General features: G+C 41.3%; 2 protein-coding genes across 2 annotated transcripts in view; one reads left to right on the top strand and one right to left on the bottom strand.

The window, feature by feature from the left end:
- The window catches only part of LOC124282985 (centrosomal protein of 162 kDa-like), a 40,856-nt gene extending 34,089 nt beyond the window's left edge, over positions 1–6,767 (top strand). Inside the window, exons 30-34 of the mRNA XM_046719032.1 lie at positions 3,060–3,232; positions 3,553–3,660; positions 4,196–4,312; positions 4,619–4,768; positions 5,697–6,767. Coding sequence (XP_046574988.1) covers positions 3,060–3,232; positions 3,553–3,660; positions 4,196–4,312; positions 4,619–4,768; positions 5,697–5,969 — 821 coding nt within the window. The 3' untranslated portion in view covers positions 5,970–6,767. The remainder of the gene's footprint in view (positions 1–3,059; positions 3,233–3,552; positions 3,661–4,195; positions 4,313–4,618; positions 4,769–5,696) is intronic.
- Positions 6,768–6,992: 225 nt separating this feature from the next.
- LOC124282436 lies at positions 6,993–19,508 on the bottom strand. Its single transcript, XM_046718424.1, is given in 12 exon segments — positions 6,993–7,280; positions 7,528–8,547; positions 11,146–11,252; positions 12,216–12,287; positions 12,490–12,630; positions 13,287–13,767; positions 13,769–14,190; positions 14,960–15,098; positions 15,584–17,193; positions 17,196–17,350; positions 18,285–18,407; positions 19,322–19,508. Coding segments are annotated over 11 exon segments (3,375 nt in total). The 5' UTR covers positions 19,342–19,508; the 3' UTR covers positions 6,993–7,280; positions 7,528–8,442.
- Positions 19,509–23,778: the final 4,270 nt, after the last annotated feature.

The raw sequence follows: 23,778 nt of genomic DNA, 5'->3' as shown, positions 1-23,778 counted from the left end.
AAGAGGTTAAGGAACCATCATTATTAGCAGTAGTATGAAGAGGTTAAGGAGCCATTAGCATTAGCAGTATGAAGAGGTTAAGGAACCATCAGCATTAGCAGTATGAAGAGGTTAAGATTAAGTATGATGAGATTGGCATTAGCAGTATGAAGAGGTTCAGCATTAGCAGTATGAAGAGGTTAAAGAGCCATCCATTAGCAGCATGAAGAGCAGTTAAGGAGCCATCAGCATTAGCAGTATGAAGAGGTTAAGGAGCCATCAGCATTAGCAGTATGAAGAGGTTATGAAGAGGTTAAGGAAAGGAACATCAGCATTAGCAGTATGATGAGGTTAAGGAGCCATTGGCATTAGCAGTATGAAGAGGTTAAGGAACCATCAGCATTAGCAGTATGAAGTATGAAGAGGTTAAGGAGCCATCAGCATTAGCAGTATGAAGAGGTTAAGGGAGCCATTGGCATTAGCAGTATAGTGAAGAGGTTAAGGAACCATCAGTATTAGCAGTATGAAGAGGTTAAGGAACCATCAGTATTAGCAGTATGAAGAGGTTAAGGAACCATCAGTATTAGCAGCATGATGAGAGGTTAAGGAACCATTATATGAGCAGGTTAAGGAACCATCAGGTTATGATGATAGCAGCCATTGGTGCAGTATGAAGAGGTTAAGGAACCATCAGCATTAGCAGTATGAAGAGGTTAAGTATGAAGAGGTTAAGGAACACCATCAGTAGCATTAGCAGTATGAAGAGGTTAAAGGAACCATCAGCAGTATAGCAGTATGAATGAGGTTAAGGAGCCATCAGCATTAGCAGTATGATGAGGAGGTTAAGGAACCATTAGCATTAGCAGTATGAAGAGGTTAAGGAACCATCAGCATTAGCAGTATGAAGAGGTTAAGGAACCATCAGCATTAGCAGTATGAAGGAACCATCAGAGGTTAAGGAAGGAGCCATCAGCATTAGCAGTATGATGAGGTTAAGGAACCATCAGCATTAGCAGTATGATGAGGTTAAGGAACCATCAGCATTAGCAGTAGCAGTATGATGAGGTTAAGGAACCATCAGCATTAGCAGTATGATGAGGTGATGAGGTTAAGGAGTTTAATTTAGCAGTATGAAGAGGTTAAGGAACCATCAGCATTAGCAGTATGAAGAGGTTAAGGAACCATCAGTAGCATTAGCATTAGCAGAGGTTAAGGAACCATCAGAGCAGTTAAGGTTAAAGAACCATTAGCATTAGCAGTATGAAGAGGTTAAGGAACCATCAGCATTAGCAGTATGATGAGGTTAAGGAGCCATCAGCATTAGCAGTATGAAGAGGTTAAGGAACCATCAGCATTAGCAGTATGATGAGGTTAAGGAACCATCAGCATTAGCAGTATGAAGAGGTTAAGGAACCATATTAGCAGCATTAGCAGGTATGATGAGGTTAAGGAAGCCATTAAGGAGCATTAGCAGTATGAAGAGGTTAAGGAACCATCAGCATTAGCAGTATGATTAGGTTAAGGATCCATCAGCATTAGCAGTATGATGAGGTTAAGGAGAACCCATCAGCATTAGCAGTATGAAGAGGTTAAGGAACCATTAGCATTAGCAGTATGATGAGGTTAAGGAACCATCAGCATTAGCAGTATGATGAGGTTAAGGAGCCATCAGCATTAGCAGTATGATGAGGTTAAGGAACCATCAGCATTAGCAGTATGATGAGGTTAAGGAACCATCAGCATTAGCAGTATGATGAGGTTAAGGAGCCATCAGCATTAGCAGTATGAAGAGGTTAAGGAACCATCAGCATTAGCAGTATGATGAGGTTAAGGAACCATCAGCATTAGCATGAATTAAGGAACCATGAGGTTGAAGAGGTTAAGGAGGAACCATTAGCATTAGCAGTATGAAGAGGTTAAGGAACCATCAGCATTAGCAGTATGAAGAGGTTAAGGAGCCATCAGCATTAGCAGTATGATGAGGTTAAGGAACCATCAGCATTAGCAGTATGATGAGGTTAAGGAACCATCAGCATTAGCAGTATGATGAGGTTAAGGAACCATCAGCATTAGCAGTATGAGAGGTTAAATTAGCATTAGCAGAGCATTAGCAGTTAAGGGTTAGGAACCATCAGCATTAGCAGTATGATGAGGTTAAGGAACCATCAGCATTAGCAGTATGATGAGGTTAAGGAACCATCAGCATTAGCAGTATGATGATGAGGTTAAGGGAACCATCAGCATTAGCAGTATGAAGAGGTTAAGGAGCCATTAGCATTAGCAGTATGAGGTTAAGGAGGTTAAGGAACCATCAGCATTAGCAGTATGATGAGGTTAAGGAACCATCAGCATTAGCAGTATGGTGAGGTTAAGGAGCCATCAGCATTAGCAGTATGATGAGGTTAAGGAACCATCAGCATTAGCAGTATGAAGAGGTTAAGGAACCATCAGCATTAGCAGTATGATGAGGTTAAGGAACCATTAGCATTAGCAGTATGAAGAGGTTAAGGAACCATCAGCATTAGCAGTATGATGAGGTTAAGAGCAGTATGATGAGGTTAAGGAACCAGGCATTAGCAGTATGATGAGGTTAAGGGGAGCCATTAGCATTAGCAGTATGATGAGGTTAAGGAGCCATTAGCATTAGCAGATGATGATGAGGGGTTAAGGAACCATTAGCATAAGCATAAGCAGTATGATGAGGTTAAGGAACCATGAGCATAAGCAGTATGATGAGGTTAAGGAGCCATTAGCATAAGCAGTATGGTGAGGTTAAGGAACCATGAGCATAAGCTGTATGATGAGGTTAAGGAACCATCAGCATTAGCAGTATGAAGAGGTTAAGGAACCATTAGCATTAGCAATATGAAGAGGTTAGGGAGCCATTATCATTAGCAGTATGATGAGGTTAGGGAGCCATTAGCATTATCAGTATGAAGATGTTAAAGAGCCATTAGCATAAGCAATATGATTAGGTTAAAGAACCATCAGCATTAGCAGTATGATGAGGTTAAGGGAGCTATGAGCATTTGCAGTATGAAATATTTTATTCACAAGGCTGATGATTGGTTTGTTCACAGATACCACAAAGAAGTCCAAAACTAAGGGCAAGGGTACCAGGAAGAAGCTGAGCCCACCTGAGTCACAGTTTGATAGCTTCCCGCCATCTGTGGACAGGAGCTATGAACCCCACACGTTCGCAGACTCGGACATCACACAAGTCTTGCATGAAAACCAAGATCTGAGAACTACAGTAAGAATGGTGTTGCAAACAGAGGTTGACTAACATTATAAAATAAGTCCACTTATATGGCACTGAATTCCACGCCGCACGGGCATGCTGTAAGTGCATACAACTAAAAAGCTGATCAGTTGTCAGCAAAGTAAGGAAAAGATGGGTCTTTAGGCCAGATTCAAAGGCAGTCATGTGAAGTAAAGGGGAAGAGAGTTCCATACCACAGAGTGTTTGAATATCTGTGTCATCTTTCAGGTTTGTTCAGGATACTTTGAATATTGCTCACTTATAACATATATTCTCTCCAAGCCAGTAACCTTTGATATCTCCTGCATTAGGTGGAGAGACTACAGCTGGAACTAGACCAGCAGAGAGTGGATCTCCGTAAGTCTCTAGCAGAGACCGAGGCTGTGGCCCGTAAACACAGTGAGGACTACCAAGATCAGGTGAGCATGTCTTCATGTCTTCTGTCAGATGTAGCATGACCTTTAGGGGAGGGGAGGACATGCCGATACCTTTCACAAACACCGGGTGTCACCACTGGTTGTCAGTTATCTGTTCACATAATTTGAAACTGTTTTGCCTTTTACGCCCAATGGAATCTGTTTCTGAAGGTGATCAAGGCAGAGTATTCTGTGATGTTGATGTTCTGTATAGTTTGTTATACATTCTTTGATTTAAGATCTGATATTATCATTGGTAATATGATGTAGTAGTAGTAGTAGTAGTAGCAGAAGCAGTGTTAGAATTTGTAGTAAATTTTAAGTGTGGATTTAAGGTTTTGTATATTTTATAAAAGATTCTTTCGTTTAAAGTCTGATATTACCAGTCATGTTATGATATACTGTTAGTGATATAGTAGTAGTAGTAGTAGTAGTAGTAGTAGTAGTAGTAGTAGTAGTTAACTTGGGCCACAGACAGGCCTATTGGAGCCCAAGTTTGTTCCTTGTATTTAATGAAGAGTTAACTCCCTTGTTTCAGATTGACAGTCTGCGGTTGTCCCACCAGCAAGAGATGCAGAGAGTCCTCAGTGACCAGGTATTTCAGCACTCCTCCTCCAAATTGGCTCAGCTACACAGCAAGTGTGACAGTCAGGAGGTATGCCCATCCTTCAATACATGACATATTCGAACGTGTACACCAAACACCTCACCTTCCAAACTTCACAACCATAACCTAGTGTTGACATCCCAAACACATTCAATCCACTGAGCACTCCCATAAACAACTCTCTACCTGCAAAACTGAACACTCCACTAAACACTTAACTACTTTTAAATCTGAAGTGCATCCCTCTGTTGCACAACACATGTATTGATCAACGTCTTCCAGGGCATGGCACAGTTGTCTCCCCTGTTATTTGAGTTGTTCAAGAACACTGCCTCAATCTCCCTTCTGTTCTAGGTGATGATCCAACACCTACAGCAGCAGCTGGCCAAGTCAGAGGTTGATGCTGAGCAGATATCCATCCTCAAGATTCGAGAGGCTTCCAAACAGAATCAGATAGAGAAGCTCCAGGATCTGCTTCAAGAGGCCAAGAAGAGTCACTCACCTGTAAGTCATGGGCACTGTAGCAGTGAGGACATCAGTGAGGCAGATCAGGATGACATGTCTAGCTGGTTGCTGGTCCACCATCGACCGCCTCCGTGGTGTAGTGGTTAGAGCGTCCGCCCGGAGAGCGGAAGGTCGCGGGTTTGATCCCCGACCGCGGAATACCAAAAGACGTTAAAATATGGTACTTGTTGGTCCCTGCCTGGCGCTCGGCATTAATGGGTACAACAAGGACTGGTCGGCTCGGAGTCAGTATAATGTGTCTGAGTGGGGTATCCATGCTTCACTGCGGCATGGTATCTCAGTGGGCTAGCACTATAAAACCAGCTTCAGTGTGGGCTAGTACAAGCAGCCGCACATACACACGCATGCACGTCGTCATATGAGCGAAATATTCTCAAGCACGACGTTAAACCCAATTTCACCTCACCTCACCTCAGATTTGACTAGATTAGGCTTCTGGGTGTGTCAGCACCTTACCATTGCTTGAGAGTTTCACAATACATAAGGAGGCACAGGTGGTCGGTCCAGTCAGCTAAGGCTGTGCTTTTCAGTGTGCAGAGTTGTGTCCCTTGGAGGGAAGCAACCTATGATTGTGGTTTGAAGCACAAATGCCAGGATCATGTTTATAGATTTGTCAGTATCATTCCTATATGTGGGTTTAACAAAAGTGGTAAATGTCCATTGCTTGGGGTTTTACTTCCACATTAGGTGTACATGCCATGATCTAACCAGAATACTGTTCAAAATGGTGTAAAGCCCAACTCACTCACTAGAGTGGTAAACATCTGAAACCTGAATGACTTCTTGCTGTCCTCCTTCAAAGGAACATTTAACCAAACTCACTATGCTATTTTGATCACCTTTGACCAATTCCCCCACTGATGCTAAGATGGACAACAACTAAAATATGATGTTTTATCTGTTACAGGAGATGCGTCATTTTGAGTCCCTGCAGGAAAAGATTATTCAGATGGAAAATCGCCACGAGCAACGAGAGTCTGAGCTGAAACAGATCATAGCCAACACACAAAGAGTTGCCTCCCTTGAGCTTGGTCAGGAAGAAGAAAAATGGAAGAAGATTGTTGAACTGAAAAACAAAGAGATTGAGAAGTTTCGGGCAGAGCTGGACTCAATATTGGACGTTCTGCGTCTCCTACAGAAACAGGGTGTCATGTTACCTGTCAGCTCCATCCACTCATGACATCCACAGACAAGTCATGACATTAGCTCAGGGTTTGATGACAAGGTGTTCTGAGGAATACCAGACTTTAATCTGTGATAACAGGTGCAACACATAATCTCAGGCAGCCATGGTACGCAGTCAGTTCAGTACCATGGAAGGGAGATAATCATACCTCTTGCTGTTACCAGCTGAATGAAATTCTGACTCTCAAAGTGCTGCAGTAGCTGGTAGGGACTTGCCACACTGCTTGTATCAACAGACAGCAGTGTGTTAGATGTCTTCAGTGAGAAACTGCGAGTGAATGATGATTAACACCAAGTCAAGGATAGTACCTATATCATGGTGGCATGGGGTTTTGAGATCTCCCATTGTATGAGGGGCGGAGGGGTACCTTAGTGGTTAAAGCCTTCACTCGTCACACAGAAAACCCGGGTTCGATTCCCCACATAGGTACAATGTGTGAAGCCCAATTCTGATGTCCCCTGCAGTGATATTGCTGGAATATTGCTAAAAGCGGTGTGTGAAACTAAACTCACTCACTCCCATTGTATGAAAACCATGTCACATGATGTTATAACAGCAGGACGGTCAGTGGCTGGGTACACAGACTGGGTGGTAGATGATATATATTGCTGCTTACCAACCAGTCCAAAGTTAATGGTATTGATACCATAAGACAAGTCTTTACAATGATAAGGCAGTTGATCCTGATTAGCCAAACTCAGTATGTATATTACTAATATATATTATGTATTATATATAGAACTATATTTATTTTGTTATAATAAGCATTTATAAAGTAAACATGAAAACCTATTCCGTTTCGTGTTATTTGTACAAATTATATATGTATTATTGAGTAACATTTAAAGTCTTTTCCAGTTATAAGTAACATATAACTTTATAAGCCATGTGTCTCTAGATGAGCTTTATCAATATATAGTTGTATTTATAACCAGTGAGTGTTGGGGGTGCAAATCTTGTCCCTCCTGTAATTCCTGTCCATGTGAAGAGGTGGATATAAAATAACAAGTCTACTAATTAGAAACAAATCTTGGTTTATTGCAGCTCTCAGGAATGTTAGAAAGCACCTAAATTTCAAGAACATGATTTACAAGATCTCAGTATTTTTCAACAATTATGGAACATGACATTTTGGAAATATCTTTAACAATAAATACTGCGATACTGGAATGTTATTTTTCTCATGCTTAACATCAAGATTGCAGACTGCATTCAATCAAAATATTAACAAGATATTTGTGGAGAACAGTTTCAAGGCACTTATCACAAATTGTAGGAATGAGGTAACATTGAAATTACATGTACCTTAGCAGGGGTGGAAATAACTTTAAAATTGATAGTGTACTCCGGTACAGTAGCACATGTAAAGTCACTTGCCCTGATAACTTTTCCACTATACCGACCGTTTTCTTGCTGATTTTTTTAAATAAACAACATAAATAACATTGGAAAGTCAACTGGACACCGGTACAGTTATATACAAATTTGCTTGCCCGACAGAAATAAAAACTGGACTCGGACGTCGTGCAATGGGTTATTTCCACCCCTGGACCCTGAAGCTGTTATAGGTGTTACCATGGTTACAAGGCTGTCTGGGATATGGTTTATCTAGCTAATTTGTAGACAATATTACAGTAAATTTGAACAATAAATAAACTGCAGCAACAAAATAAAAACTTCACTATGAAAGTGGACGGAATGATACTTTGGCTTACAATAAGACAACTAGAATTGATTCATAGAAACAATCTGTCAACAACATAAATATGGACAAACTTGGGAACGTAACAATGTAAAATAACATGGACGGAGTAAATCTGTGATATGATCTAAGCTGATCATGCTGTAACTGCAGTAAAGCTTGATTATGTAAATACTTTGTACATTTTAAATTAATCAGAAGTAGAGCGCTTTTACCCCTGACAACAAATGTGGTGCTTCAGTCAAGGGCATCCATGATCTGCCCTGCACAGTGTTGTATCAAGGAATATCATGGAACCATCTTGAAAGTAGCTTCTAGTGCCTGAATCATTGTCAGAATGTCGATAAATTTGTTTGGTAACTAGTAAATTCATTTGGTAACTAGTAAAATGGAAATAATGAAATAATATTAATAAATTATCACAGATCTTGGCCTGATGTACCACAGCGACATCAGCCATCTTGAACAAGCCTACCACAGTCATGTGCTGATAATGGACATGTACAAAAGCAGCAGTGTCCAGCTAATTAACAGTGGCATCTTTACCGTTACAGTAGCTCCAGCTCCTAGACAAATACTGCTGTATTTTACAGAGCTACTACAAGGTATAGCACATTACCAGGTCACATGACCATGGATCCAAAAAACATGAACCATGAGTGGTTATAACGTGGCTGAGTTTTATAGGAATGTCCATCCTAATAGCCCCTTTAATCTCATCTGGAGAACTAGTCAGCTACAGCGTGGTGGATGCAGTGGCACGCTCTAGTGGTAGTGTCTGGCTGATTGGACCCTCTGTCGTGTACTGTTGCCAGGAGTGTGTCCACGCTGTGGCTGCGAAATTGGTAGATGACCTCGAAACCCTCCAGACTATAAAAGAAAGTTGTTGATTAGGACCATACATACATGGATTACACAACAAACACCAATAATGATGAACACACAACATACAATTATCTGAAATATTGCCAGTATTAATCGACTGAAGTGAAAATCACAGCTCACAATCTGGGCATCAACTCAAGCTCTAAGTGAGATAATATGCTCCATGCTGATATCATACTTCAATCATGCTTCATAATGATGCCCCTTCGATGTATAGCACGCTTCACAATGTGTGGAATTGAATCCAATGGTTTAAATAGAACCTTTCTGCAAAATGTATTGAATTACATCAAGCTTCATAAAGTATTGATGTGTATCATACTTAACAGTGTATTGAAATGAACCATTCTTCATAATATATTGAAATGTCATGCAACATACACAGTGTACTGAAGAGAGAAAGGTTTCCACCCATTCCGTCACCTCCTTTACTCCTCCGTTACCCATTCCATCCAATGTCCAACCCCTTCCATCTCTAACCCGACCCGTTTCCTCCATCTCCTGCCCCATCCATTCCATCTCCTCTTTTACCCTACCATCTCCTTGCCCTACCATCTCCTGCCCCATCCATTCCATCTCCCTTTTACTCCTTTCATCTCCTTTACCCTACCATCTCTAACCCCACCCATTAAATCTCCCCTTTACCCTACCATTCTCAAACCCCATTTCATCTCTCTTTTACTCCTTTCATCTCCTCCTTTACCCCTACCATCTCTAACCCCACCCCTTTCATCTCCCTTTTACTCATTTCATCTCCTCCTCTACTCCCTACCATCTCTAACCCCACCCCATTCCATCTCCCCTTTACTCTCTTTCCATCTCCTCCTCTACCCTCCTTTACCATCTCTAACCCCACCCTTCCATCTCCTTTATACTCCTTTCATACTCTCCACATAATGATCTTTACCCCTACTTAAAACTACCATCTCTAACCCCACCCCTTCCATCTCCCCCTATATTCCTTTCCTTAAAACACACTACATACTACATACACTCCTCCTTTATCCCTACCGCCTCTAACCCCCCCCTTCCATCTCCCTCCCCTATACTCCTTTCTCATCTCCATCTTTACCCTACCATCTTACTCCATTCATTTCCTCCTTTACCCCTACCATCTCCTGCCCCACCCATTCTATCTCCCTTTACCCCTTCCATCTAATGTCCAACCCATTCTATCTCCACCTTTACCCCTCCATCCTTCCAAACCCTACTTTTAGCTGTGAGGCAGGGGCATGTGCACCAGAGTGACTACCTGATCCATCAGCTCACACTACACACTACATACACCACATAAAACACACACTACATACACCACTTAAAACACACACTACATACACCACTTACAACACACACTACACACACCACTTAAAACACTGCATACACCACTTAAAACACACACTACATGAACCACTTAAAACACACACTACATACACCACCCTACATACTACATACACCACTTAAAACACACACTACACACTACATACTACATACACCACACAACATACTACATACACCACTTAAAACACATACTGCATACACCACTTACAACACACCACATACGACATACACCACTTACAACACCCTACATACTACATACACCACTTAAAACAAACACCACATATGACACACACAACTTACAACACACTACATACTGCATACACCACTTAAAACACACTACATACTACATACACCACTTAAAACAAACACCACATACGACATACACAACTTACAACACACTACATACACCACTTACAACACACTACATACTACATACACCACTTACAACACACTACATACACCACGTAAAACAAACACCACATACGACATACACAACTTACAACACACTACATACACCACTTAAAACACATACTACATACATCACTTAAAACACACTACATACTACATACACCACTTAAAACAAACACTGCATACTACATACACCACTTACAACACACCACATACTACATACACCACTTAAAACATACACTACATACTACATACACCACTTAAAACACACACTTCATACTACATACACCACTTACAACACACTACATACACCACTTACAACACGCTACATACACCACTTACACCACACTACATACTATATACTCCACTTAAAACACATACTATATACACTACTTAAAACACACACTACATTCTCTACAAGAAACCAAACACTACACACATGCTAGAATGTTTCTACAATTCTCTTCTGTGCACACGCATCTAGCCACACGAAAACACCTGTAAAATAGCAGAAAGCAGATGCCCTGTCACAACAACAAGCAGTGTGATCAGTGCAGACACAGACAGAGAGGCAGTGAGAGAGACAGAGAGACATGTGAGGAGGAGAAGTAGCGACACAGACAGAGGACATGCAAAGACATACTTGACATCAGACAGGGGGGCGACCATGGACCTGAGAGAGAAATAGGAATCACTAGGATAATGATTACATTTAAGAACTTCAGATCACTGTAACCGGTACAACATGCTTGACTGTAACTAGAGAACTTTCTGATAGAAACAACTGACTAAAAATACAAGTAAAATGGTTTTGAGTATGAAACTATTGGACATTACCTGAAATGTACCGGTAGCCTGAGTTCCGTCATGGACAAAGTGATGTTGACCGTGATTGGAGTGACCATGAGAGGCTGTGCTGCCAGGCTTGTGCTTGCTCTCTGAAACTATAAACAGAACATCACATATATACTTATGAAGAAAGATTGTCCTCAAACAAAATGTTATCTTGCACTGTATACTGATGTTACACAAACCAAGAGTCATCAGCTGATGTTATATTCCCTGAATCTAAACATGTAGACGGTAGGTATCCCCATAATGTTAACATCTGATATCCTGGAATCAGGTTAACAAAGAGAGTCTGAAGACAGAGGGGATGCCAATGTCTCAACTGTTTGGAAAATATTTTCCTGGTGGTAACTGTTTGAATGAAGGACTAGGTTCAGGCATACTGGCAGCACTAACAACTCCATCATACAACACTTCGTAGGTCTAAAAACTCAAATTATGCAATGCATACTAAGATGTGGTTTAAGACACCCTAACTAATTCATATGATGATGGTTAATCTGTAATGTCCACGAGTTTTACTATATTCAGTCATACCTTTATCTACTTTCAAACTGTATATATCAATCTACCAGTTAAAGTTTTGCTTTAAACATATTTTATTCATTCAAGAAAAGGACTGGGCACAAGTTATCCAACTTAGAAAAGCCCTCTCCCAATAATTACACAATTCATCTTACAACAAAGTACACAAGTGACAGACATAGGCTGTGATATGTACAACAGAAGTCTGACAAAACGTTTTGTTTGAGAGATATAGATATGTACATATTTGAAAACATTCTGGTTTTCAGTGAATGAGATATTAATATCAATCAGTGTTCTATTTTTGACAATATGTTCTAAAGATTTTTACAGTTTATGTCTTTGAATAGTATACAATGGAGTTAAAGTTTAACCTCATTTTAAAGAGACAATGTCAAATATTAATAATATATGAAGCTTCAATGTGTTGATCTGGACAGAAGAAACAAAGCATACAGCATGGTCCCTCTTCCAACATATTAAACATCAACTAAACACTGTTGAGAATGCAGATGCTGCTGTGAGATACCTACTTTGGAGTTTATCATCCAAATGTTCCAGAGACTCCAGCAGCTTCTGTTCCTCTAGAGACAATGCTGACGGACCTGTTCGAGATAAGACCATACCTACAGTCCTGTACTACTGTACACATTTCTGACAGTGATAGCTAAAAACACTTTAGAATTGTCTTACAGATACAACTAAAAGCACTGTATATACCACTGGTTTAGTTATAATTACAACACTTCATAAGCAAAATGAACACATATGAACACTGGAGACTTAGTTATCCAACACTTGTGTTACCTGCGGTGCCTCGTGATATAAGTGTGCGGATCTCCTGCTGCCGTCTCTGTGCCTCCTCGAGAGCCAGCTGCACCTGACTGTCAGACATGCTCTTCCCAGCAAAGTGCTCTGCAGCCAGAAACGTTGCCATACTCTCGGTCACTGGAGGAAGATCATGCAACTATTATACCAGTGTGTGTTGTTTTGGTTTGGTATGTTGTTTTATGCCGCACTCAGCAATATTCCAGCTATATGGCGACGCTTTGTCTGGGCCAGACAATCCAGTGATCAACAGCATGGGCATCAATCTTATACCAGTGGGACACAATGAACTTATCAATAATGTTGATGTGCACAGATATCAGTGAAATTATCTAAAGAATGTAATCATGTACAACAATCTTAATCGATAAGAATGCTTTGCTTTTTGTTGTTATTTATTATGATAACAATTGTAATTTTGTGGATCTTAGTTACCACCAAAACTAAATAACAAACTAATAGACTAGATTACAAACATAAGTCCACATATGCAAACATGTCTAATTACAAGACAGTGTAACTACAGGATTAACGTGCATAATTCCATACAGATTTGTTGATGTTCGCTATCTCCTGTGACATGTACGTTGGTTTCTTAATCTGAATGGAAAACAGTTCAAAACTCTAGCTCACAATTTTGTCTCTTTAACATAGTACCAAAGTTCTGTAACAGAAGCAAATAATGTAACAGAATCTATAGAATTGTGCCATGGATTCCTTCAGTGACTGCAAGAATGACACAAAAGAATTTTCCAATAATCGTGGTCTGTACTCACCATTAGGCTGGACTCTGTCACTCTCCTGTGGCTCCAACTGGCTGAATGTAGGCGGCTGTGTGTTCCTCTTTGCCGAGTTGGACTGATTTTTCCGCTGCTGCAACATACCAAACTTGCGCATGTAGCCTCCGTTGTTAGCACTAGCCGGCTTCTGTCTGCTGGCCATGTTGTTGATGGCTCGGTGCTGCACTGTGTTACTGAACAGAGCGGTGTTCACCCGGGTGTTGCCGGTCAAACCAAGCGATTGGCCATCTATGTACTTGTTAGAGACAGGTGCCGCCTGGCGACTCAGGGAAGGATCAGCAGCTATGAGACTCGCAGTCGTCTTCTTCTCTGATGGGGTCGGTTCACGGTTCAGACATGTCCTCACCTTCTCCCAGAGCCAGTTAATTTCATCATCAGTGGGAGTTCGATCAATACGGAGACCGTTCTCGTTGTAAACTGGCTGGTTTTTGTTCAAGGCATCAGATGCGGGTGTCTGGAGTCAGGTGGCTGTTGATAGGAGCTGCCACATACTTGGTCTGGTAGGCAGCAGCCACGCTATCAGCCTTCTGCAACACACTTGTCACATCTCCGGTCAGTTCAGTGTAGGCATTGGTAGCTGTGTAGATGACACCCTGGGAGGAAGCGGACGTTGCTTGTTTTGGTATTGCCACAGGGACCTTACCCATGAAGTTGTTGGTTGTTACTGTAACCTTCTTGCCTTGGTTGCCACTGAGGTAGTCGTTTCCTTCTATTGAGTGAGCTATGATGTGGGCCACAGCTCGGGGTCGATCCTGAGCATGTTGTTGCTGGCCGGGTCTAAGAGTGCCGGCACTGGCTGCCCGAGTCAGTCGGTTTACCCTATTGGATCCTGAAACCTTGGCTGAGACTGGGCGTTGCCGCAGTGCAGGCTTAGAGGCACCTTAGATAAAGGATCGTTTTGAACATTAACACATTGATCACATTGATTTAGATGTGCATGTACTACAAACAATGTGAGCATCACATGCAATATGTGTACCTATCACTATCACTAAGGAACATTAAACTGTTGTTACACTTAGAAAATCAATTACTCATGTTTTTGATGAGTAAATATTATGAGGCCTCACGTGAGTTTCAATGGTCATTTAATAAACTTTAAGGACAAAATGGGGGTGCGCACATCTGCACCCCCTCTGAATCTATCTATGCCAATAGACACATAACCTTAACAGGACCAATGATTTATGCATTTCACATGAAATAGAGGATATTATATGAGTGCCAATGTCATACTATGTTTACGACACGAGTGCCTAAATGTTGGTATTTCCCGAGCGAAAGCGAGGGATATACCGATATTTAGGCACGAAGTGTCGACACGAATATAATATTCTGTTTATTACCGAGTCGTTAAATTGAGGAAAATAACTCAAATCTACTTTCAAACATGTAGAACGCAACGTCACAGAAGAAACGTGATGTCATAGCATTGTTCATGACGTCACGTCACCATGGCAAAGTGATATTTTGCCCTAGAGCATCGTATGAAAAATATTAACCCCGATATGTTCGCCCTCTGTAGGTAATAAATGTCTTTACAATATTTTCTACCAACCCTACCTGACGTCATTAAGTTGTTGAGAGACAGTTGCTTGTACCTAAATGTTATATATTCAGATAACATGCCCTGTTTGCTGCCTGCCTACCTTGTCCAGTATTTTCATTGTTCTGGGTGACCTTCTTGACTGGTGTAGCATTGTCGGTGTTGCTGTCTACACTGTCATTGTCCTCGGGGACATCTTCGTCATAGTGCAAGTCAGCAAATCTCACGCTCTTCTTTCCTGACTGCAACAATCAGGTCATCACAAAATGATTTCCTTTTGCACGTTTCATGTCACTATTGTTGGCTTAAGGAAACTGTCTGCACTAGTGTGACTCAAAGATTTTCAGATATAACAAATTGATAGTTATAAAGATCTTATAGAGAGAAAGGACATGAAGGGTGACACGTCCCACATCTCCAGGCAGGTGATGCTACTTATATACATTATACCATGAATACCATTATACCACATACTACCAGTTGAAGCAGGAGTCAGTGAACGTAGCCTCTACTGTATAGAACATAGAGTGAGAGGACTCATTATCACTTGCTTGATAACGGTGTTAGTACCTACGCCGAAACGTCGCATTCATTGCAATAAAGAAGTTGACTATCTATAGAACTTGGTTTTCCTTCAGGACTCATTATGTTGATACACCTACTGTGCAAGTTCAAGGGTAAAAGTGCCATGGTAATACAAAAGGTCAGCTTCAAAAAGATCACTCACCCCTCTGCCATTTCTGCTTTGATCAGATCTGCGGTTACCCCTGGCAATCTCGATGCTGTCTTTCACTCGTAATCCAGTGGTATGCAAACTGCCTGTGGATGCCACCTTTTTCAGTTTGCTGGATTCTGGCCTCTTTAGAATGCTCTTTACCTCCCTAGGTTCAAAATCTGATGCAGATTTCTTCGGCATTGTTTTGGATCGCTGGGTGGCTTGTTGCTTGCTTGGCAAGTTATCATTGGCTACTGCTTCAATATTAGCAAGAATTGCCAGCTTACCATGAACCAGTCCAAGAGTTCCATTAACAATATTCCCTGATTCTGTGCCCTTTGATGGTGCTGTGTTGTTGACGTTGTCTTTACTTCCTGTTTGTGTGACAGCTGGAATGGGTCGTGGGCGTGAACTTGTAGTGGACACAGTTGCTGCCAATGTACAGGAAACCGTCGCTGGGTTTGAAGGTAGAGAGTTGGCAGTGCTGGCAGAGATGGCTGCAGGTGGAAGGGTCTGCTTGGAGACAGTTGCTGGGATGTATGATGGACCGGCCTGACTGATGGGATTAGTGAGGGAAAGTGTTGACAGAGTGGTAGCTTGGGAGTAATCACGTTTCTCCTTCACACTTGAAGGTAGAACATACCCAGCACTTGTACTGGGCTCGGTCTGCACCCCTGTGTTATCAGGCATGGTGGGTTGGGTGTAGATGGGAAGGTAGGGGGGCACATGGCTGGGGAACTGGGACAGCTGTCCTGGGTAACACCCTCCATTTGCTTCATGCGCCATCTGATGCATCTGTTGTTGCTGCCCTATCTGATGCATCTGTTGTTGCTGGCTCATCATCCCTGCTGAGGAATGAGGGGCTCCCTGGAGATGAGAATGAAGAACAAAAGACTGTTCCTGATTTATATTACTCACAATAGGCCCAATAATTGCACCTCTGTCATAATTCGTTGTAGGAGGTTTTGCATCATGATACTCCACTTGGAATGGTTTGGACTCTAAGGAGTCATCTGTCATAGTAACGCTAGCACTATTCGGAGTCACTCTCCCAACAAGGGGTGTGGCCTTAGGTTGGACAGGTCTAGGATAAGAATTGGACCTTGTGGCTGTACTCGCTGTCTGAGGTCTGTCTTTTCCAAATGACTCTCGTGAAGCATCTAGACTGTCAACACTTGACAAACTGTCACTACGATTCATCCAAGACATTTCTTCTCCAACTTCTTCAGTGCCCTCCAGTTTGGCATCAGCATCCATCTCACGCTGAATGGCCTGGTTAAAGATGTGGAGGGACTTCTTCTGATCCTCCAAAAGAAGCTGTTGATGCTGCTCTAGCTGCTGCTCAAACAGAGTCCGGCTGTCGGTGTAGTTCCGCAGTGACTTGTCACGCATATCTGCATGTTCCTGGGCACGATCAGATGTAGACTGTGGCCTCAAATGCCGACTTGAGTACTTGTTAAAGTAGGGTCTACTTAGTGGATCATGGTTGTATGTCCCGAAAGCTCGAGGAGAGGTTCTACCTTTATGACTGCCAGTGGATGAGAGGCTGTTCTGTCGTGACAGAGGTGGGGTTCCTCTGATGAGCCTCAAGGCTTCTTCTATCCCAGTTGTTGTGTGTGGGTGGGTGAGGACCTGCGACTGCTGGATCTACTGGAGGGGATGGTAGATCGCTGGTACTTCTCTGTAGCCTTTTGCTGTTCCTCATGACGTCGGTGTAAGATGTCCTGTCTCCTTTTCTCCTCTCTTTTTAGTTCATGTTTCCTTCTCTGGGCCTGCGCTCTGCAATGCAAATAATGGTAACATAACAAAGGTTACTGCAATGAAATTGCTGTAACACAAGTTTTTGAAAAAGGAAAACTGAACTCTTGTGTCAATATTACCGACAGCTTGCCTTTCAACACCAGCAAGTAATGATAGGTCTGGTGCTGCACTGGGCCATGGGATGTTAATTACACTGTCTGGTCAACAACAGTCCTGTTCACTGTCTGGTCCTGAATCAGGATCCCATCCCACATAGCCACCATAGAGATAAGACCATTAATATCATGATTACTACCCCACTGTAATCATCAAATTGAGACAACCATAGGCTGACAGCACTTAACATGATACTCCTGTAATGCTCATTTATCATACTATTTAATGAGCGACTAATGTTACAATGCCTTAATTCATATTATTTTTGCTATAATTGAAAAATTCAGCAAAATTCCACCTTAATCGAAATAAGTGCTATTATATCTACTATTACTTGTTTCAGCAAACTAAACAAAACAGAAGTATAATAGACTGACTTTGGAGTAGTGTAGTGGCCTAAATTCACTGACAAAACAAGCCATGCTGTTGGTATGCAATGACACAATAAATTCACATACTGTAACCATTCAATTTATGACAAACTTTTATGACAAACATGGAATACTAGAAATTCTTTAAATGGCATTTAGAAGCCGTTATGACGAAGAAGAACAATTTTTATGGATAAACAACCTCTTGTTGCTATTGATGTGACATTGTGGTGAAGATGCTAACACTGTTATCAAGCAAATGATTGCTTGATGTTTGATAATGGTGTTAGCATCTACACCTTTTCATGGAATACTAGAGACAAATTTAATTGTAATCATGATAATGGAATCATTTCAATTCATATTTGCATATTGTCATGACAAAGCTGGGTACTGTAACACACTTGCTGACACAGTTGACTTACTTCCTCCTCTTGTTGGTCTCCTGAGTAAGTCTTCTGGTACGAGCGATGATGTCTCCCTTCTCCACCTGCTTCATTGTCTTCAAGTGATCAACCTGCTCTCTCTCCAGGGTTTGGTAACGCTTTCTAGCAGAGTAGTTAAGGTGATGACAGTGGTAAGGTTGTTATGACAAGAAACTAACTGGTCTCAAAGACTTTTGGCATTAGATCTTTACCTGAGGACCAACAAATTCTTTACCCACTTGTCAACCTGTGCTACCATATTTGAATTCATGTTCTCCTTATTTAGTTCAAAAGTTTTATTAAAATACTTTGAATGCATCCCTTCATGAACTCAATAGTGTTTTTTACTTGAACTTGTCTGTTTAGCAAGATATACAACAAGGAATGTACACAAGCCATGAAGTCTTGAAACTTGTGTCTGATGGGATGACTTAACACTCTATTACATCCTGTTACACTTACAAGTCTCATTAAGTGTGTGATCAATGCTTATATCCATCTGTGGATGCCTGCCACTCTAGCTTTACACTTGGTTAGGCGTGACAGCTGCACCATCAATTAATTAATGACCATTGTCAAATAGCTACAATACTGCTAGGGCAACATTAATATGGTTAAACCACAAACACACAAAACAAGACTTGAAAAACACCATTATCCCCATATCACCAGACTCACTTACACACAGTCACACTAAAAGAGTTACAGATTCAAGATCTAACACCTTTACCTAAACAGGGTCTGGCTCTGTGTCTGACTAACAATATAATGTATATGTAGTCTATAGTATGAATTGTTCCCCAAAACTGGAAAAGATTACTTCTTTTTCTTGAACTTGGATAAGGTATCAATCAACCTACACTGTGTGTTTAGTGGAAAGATAGTAAGAGCTAAGATGGCAATATTATAACTTTATAATGTGCGAAATGATAAAGGGAAAATTACTTGTCAATGGGATGAACTACTAACCGATGATCCTCATGACTTATGAATGGATTTCATTCACTATCAACACCATCGAAGACTTGTAAGGATACGAATAGCCACCGGCTAGCATATCTTCTGTTTTGCTTCTATGTGGAATCCAAAAGAAACACAGAATTCGAAAATGTCAGTGGGTTTCCTCATCCGTTCGCTTAAAATCCCATATTTCACACGTCAACTCCATCGCCGTTGCTTTCACTGGAAACTAAGGTCCGCCATTATTGTTTTGGGTAACAACATGCGCAGGCATGCGCAAAAATTATTCAGGTGCGCATAGACTGGATTTGTCTACCTTGCAACGTTTGCGCTCCACACAGCACACTGGACTCCGTCTCTCATCGCGAGCTGACGACATAAAAGGGAGCCGGGAACCAAAACTGTGGAGCTCAAGACAGGGTACCGGTCTAATGTGCAGATCGGATAACTTCGATTTCGAATGAATATTTGGAAAATATGTCATAATGATATTTCACCTCTAAAAAACTCTATATATAATAAGACCAAACTGACCACACAGAGATGGAGTGTTTCTGTTGTTTAATTCTTCTTCTGACTATTTACAGATATACAGATGTCCCCACTAACATCAGAAACATTCAAGATGTTGCCACTTTCCAGAAACATCTCAAGACATATATGTTCACCAAAGATGTGTTTGAATAGACTCCAGTCAATGTAGAATTCATAGAAGCGCTTTTGAGCAGTGATAACTGGATACCAGCGCTATATCAATCCAAAGTTATTAATATATTATTATTATTTGCTAATTCTATTTGCTTGCGGGAACAACAGGCAGGCTAAATGATAGGTATCCATTAAAAAGAGCACCCATGTTTATATTGTGTTAATTAGTATCTTTATTGGTTGCCTTTGATAGTGTATTCCATTCCTTGTCTCATTGTTTGGGTAATTATTGTTCACGTAGTGTTCCTCCCAACACACTACTGAAACAAGGCACAAACTTCTAATTAATCGCTTTCAGTGTGGCATGATATCAAATGTTGAGAAATAACCAGAATGATATTTAAAAGACATTGTCTCACTAACGGAAACCAGGAGGAAACTGTCACTGATTGGTGATATGTAATGGAGAACAGAAAGACGGGGAAAGTATATATAGTACTGATTTTAAATGGCAATAGATATATTTCTGTCTTTCATTTGTCTATGGTAACCAACAACCTGAAAAACACACATTACTGTCGACGCACTGCCCCTTTAACTGTGGGCTTCAATTCGTAAGTTGCCACCCGTGTTATCTTATTACATTTGTTGTTCCCACTCACTCACTCACTCACTCACTCACTCACTCACTCACTCACTCACTCATTTCATTCATTCATTTATTTATTTCACTCGATGAATGAACTTGCATATAATTCAAATGTTGTGTTCCTGGATGATAAAGAGGTAGAGGTAGCTGGCCTGCTTAGGTAGTACACAATTTATGTAAAGTCCTTACAACACATGCTTTGTCAATGTGAATACGGAATACATGCTTTAGCGTGTTTATAGACCTAGCCTCTTGAATACATTGTAATAGTCCTCTACTTAATAAGCGCCCTTTAGTGTCGAATACATATACCATAAAGCCACAACAGAATGTAAGTAAACCCACAACACTATTTCCATTATCATGCTGAATCTCTGACAAAGGCAGAGTCCATTGTACGATTCCAACGATATATGAAGCATGAACCACTATCAAATGGTGACGATACCACATGTAAAATGGAGCATATCCCACCCACCGTTAGCAACAGCCACAAACACACGCTAAAGACAAGTTATTTGTTCATCTACAAGCATACACAAACGGAAGCCAAGACAGGGTCATCAGTTCCGTCGTTGAAGGGACAAATTTGTAATGTCCTCCACAAGGCTACCGTAAAAGTTTTTGAAAGCGTTACAAAGGCCTTGTATGTTCACTATGTTGTAGCCCTGATCAAACAACTATTATATAACAAATACAGAGTTTGTAGTCTTGGCTCAACATACATTGGTACAATCACTCTTTACAACAAACCCTGCAAGACGCCCCACCCCTCTGTGTCACCCCTACATTTAGGCCTGTGTACATATGAACAGAAGTCTCTTGGTGTATACTCCTGATATATATGTTGTTTGTTTGTCGCTTAACTGTACTCAGCAATATTGCAGACATATCACCGCGGCTTGTCTGGATAAAATAGACTGTCTCCCAGACTCTTGAGAATCAATAAGGAGTCCTACTCACGTCAAGAATACTTGGCAAGTGTAGATTGCTCCAGAAATTTGGTTTGGTAAAGAAATACTGTTAAATAAGATAACTAAATGTTACTCTATGGACAACACAAAGAAGACGGATACTTTGTGTACAGGACTTAGTCTATTCCAATCTATACACATGGAAAAAGTATAGCAACACTTTGGATTACTAACCCCTATATAGCTATTAATATTTAGATAATTATGTTTGTTGGAGTGATTATTTTGACCCTTCTGTCGCACCATATATTCATTTTAGATATCACATGCTATCACAGGCGATCATCACATGCAATACGTGTACCAAATATTTGATAGCACATATTAGTTTCAGCTCGATAACCTGAAAAATCAATTGATTTCTCCTCAACTGCATGACAACTGCTCAAAGATGGCAAGCCATTAACTGTGCGGATTGCTGTTATGTCATTGAGGACTATCAGCCGATTGGCCAGGAAACATCAGCAATGTATTAACATTAAGGGCAGTCAGCGTTCAGGCCGACAATCTTGGGGGTGATAGAGCCCATCTGAGAATCACAAGACTTCATTCGTTCATGTCAAGTGGCTTCCACGTCGTCGTTTGTCCAACAAAACGGTCCGAAATTGTCCCAAAGCGGCCGCAGAATACGCCAGAGAATATCGTGGTTTATCGGAATGATGTTCAAGAATGAAACGCAGTACCTCAACGTCAATTTCAACGACGGCTACGGTCAGTGATGAGGAGGGTGAGGGATGTTATTGCAGTTTGCGGGCATTACACCAGATATTGGTATTATGCTCGCCTATTGATACTTAGGGACCGTTCATAATTTATGGCTGTGTGTGTATGTGTGTGTGTGTGTGTGTGTGATGATGATTTTTATGGAGAAGCATGTACAATGTGAATGACCCCCCTAAAATTCAGGTACAAAATAAGTGATCCCCTGCATGTCATGTACAAAATCAATGACCCCCCCCCCCTTCCCCTTCCCATCATTTCTAAGCATAATTGTAAACATATTTCTATGTACAAAATTGCTGACCCCTAGTATGTGTGTACAAAATTGCTGACCCCCTTTTGCTCCCCAGAACAAAATGGTGTCCCCCTAAAATCATCAACCCCCACCCCACCACCCTTAGCCATAAGTTATGAACGGTCCCTTATGTCATTTCTTGAGGACTATTTGCCAGAATCTTGAAAAATCTTGAAATCGCACTTGTTAACGTCATAAGACCATAGTTATCAGCACAACAAAATTAGTCAAGTTAAACTGAGGTTTGCATAAGATATTTGCTGTGGATAACGGTAATATATTGAGATTGTGGTTAATATGGAGCGTTGCTATACTTCTTTCCATGTGTATATTACGTCACCGTTCCTGGCATTAAGTTGTTAATTTCCAGAAGCATCGGCTTCTGGGTGGAGGTTCACTGCCCCCTTAAGAGTTTGCTGTAAAACGTACATTGCCATTACTTGCAGGTTGCATTTAAACCACCTACACAACAACGCAGCATATTTTTGCAGGGTTCATATGGACCAGGTATTCTCTGCTGATGAGAGGCGGTGGGGTAGCCTATTGGTTAAAGCGTCCACTCGTTACGCTGAAGACCCGGGTTCGATTCCCCACATGGGTACAATGTGTGAAGCCCATTTCTGGTGTCCCCCGCCGTGATATTGCTGGAACATTGCTAAAAGCGGCGTAAAACCATACTCACTCGGTCTGCTGATGAAAATCGACATCGTTTTCATCAAATACCACTTGCAGCCATCCACGCCAATATGGTGTCAACTTTGTTACTGTTAAGAGATGAAGAAGGGGAGAGCAACATAAGAGGTGAGGTGAAATTGGGTTTAACGTCGCGCTGGAGAATATTTCGCTCATCTGACGGCGTGCATGCGTGTGTATGTGTAGGTGCGGCTGCTTGTACTAACCCAGACTTAAGCTGGTTTTATAGTTCTAGCCCACTGAGATACCGTGCCGCAGTGAAGCATGAATACCCCAAACAGACACATTATACTGATTCCAAGCCAACCAGTCCTTGTTGTACCCATTAATGCCGAGCGCCAGGCAGGGACCAACAAGTACCATATTTTAACGTCTTTTGGTATGACGCGGTCGGGGATCGAACCCGCGACCTTCCGCTCTCCGGGCGGACGCTCTAACCACTACACCACGGAGGCGGTGCAACATACGAAGAACGAGTTTCGAGGTAGAATGAAAATCAGAGGCCCTTCAGCTGTCAACACTAAAGAAGACATTGATAAAATACATGGCGTGTTT

Source organism: Haliotis rubra, unplaced genomic scaffold (genome assembly GCF_003918875.1).
Source record: "Haliotis rubra isolate DU_JTF1 unplaced genomic scaffold, ASM391887v1 Scf109, whole genome shotgun sequence".
Lineage (NCBI taxonomy): Eukaryota > Metazoa > Mollusca > Gastropoda > Lepetellida > Haliotidae > Haliotis > Haliotis rubra.
Note: the sequence above shows the minus strand (reverse complement) of the source record. Positions and strands in the feature narration are given on the sequence as shown.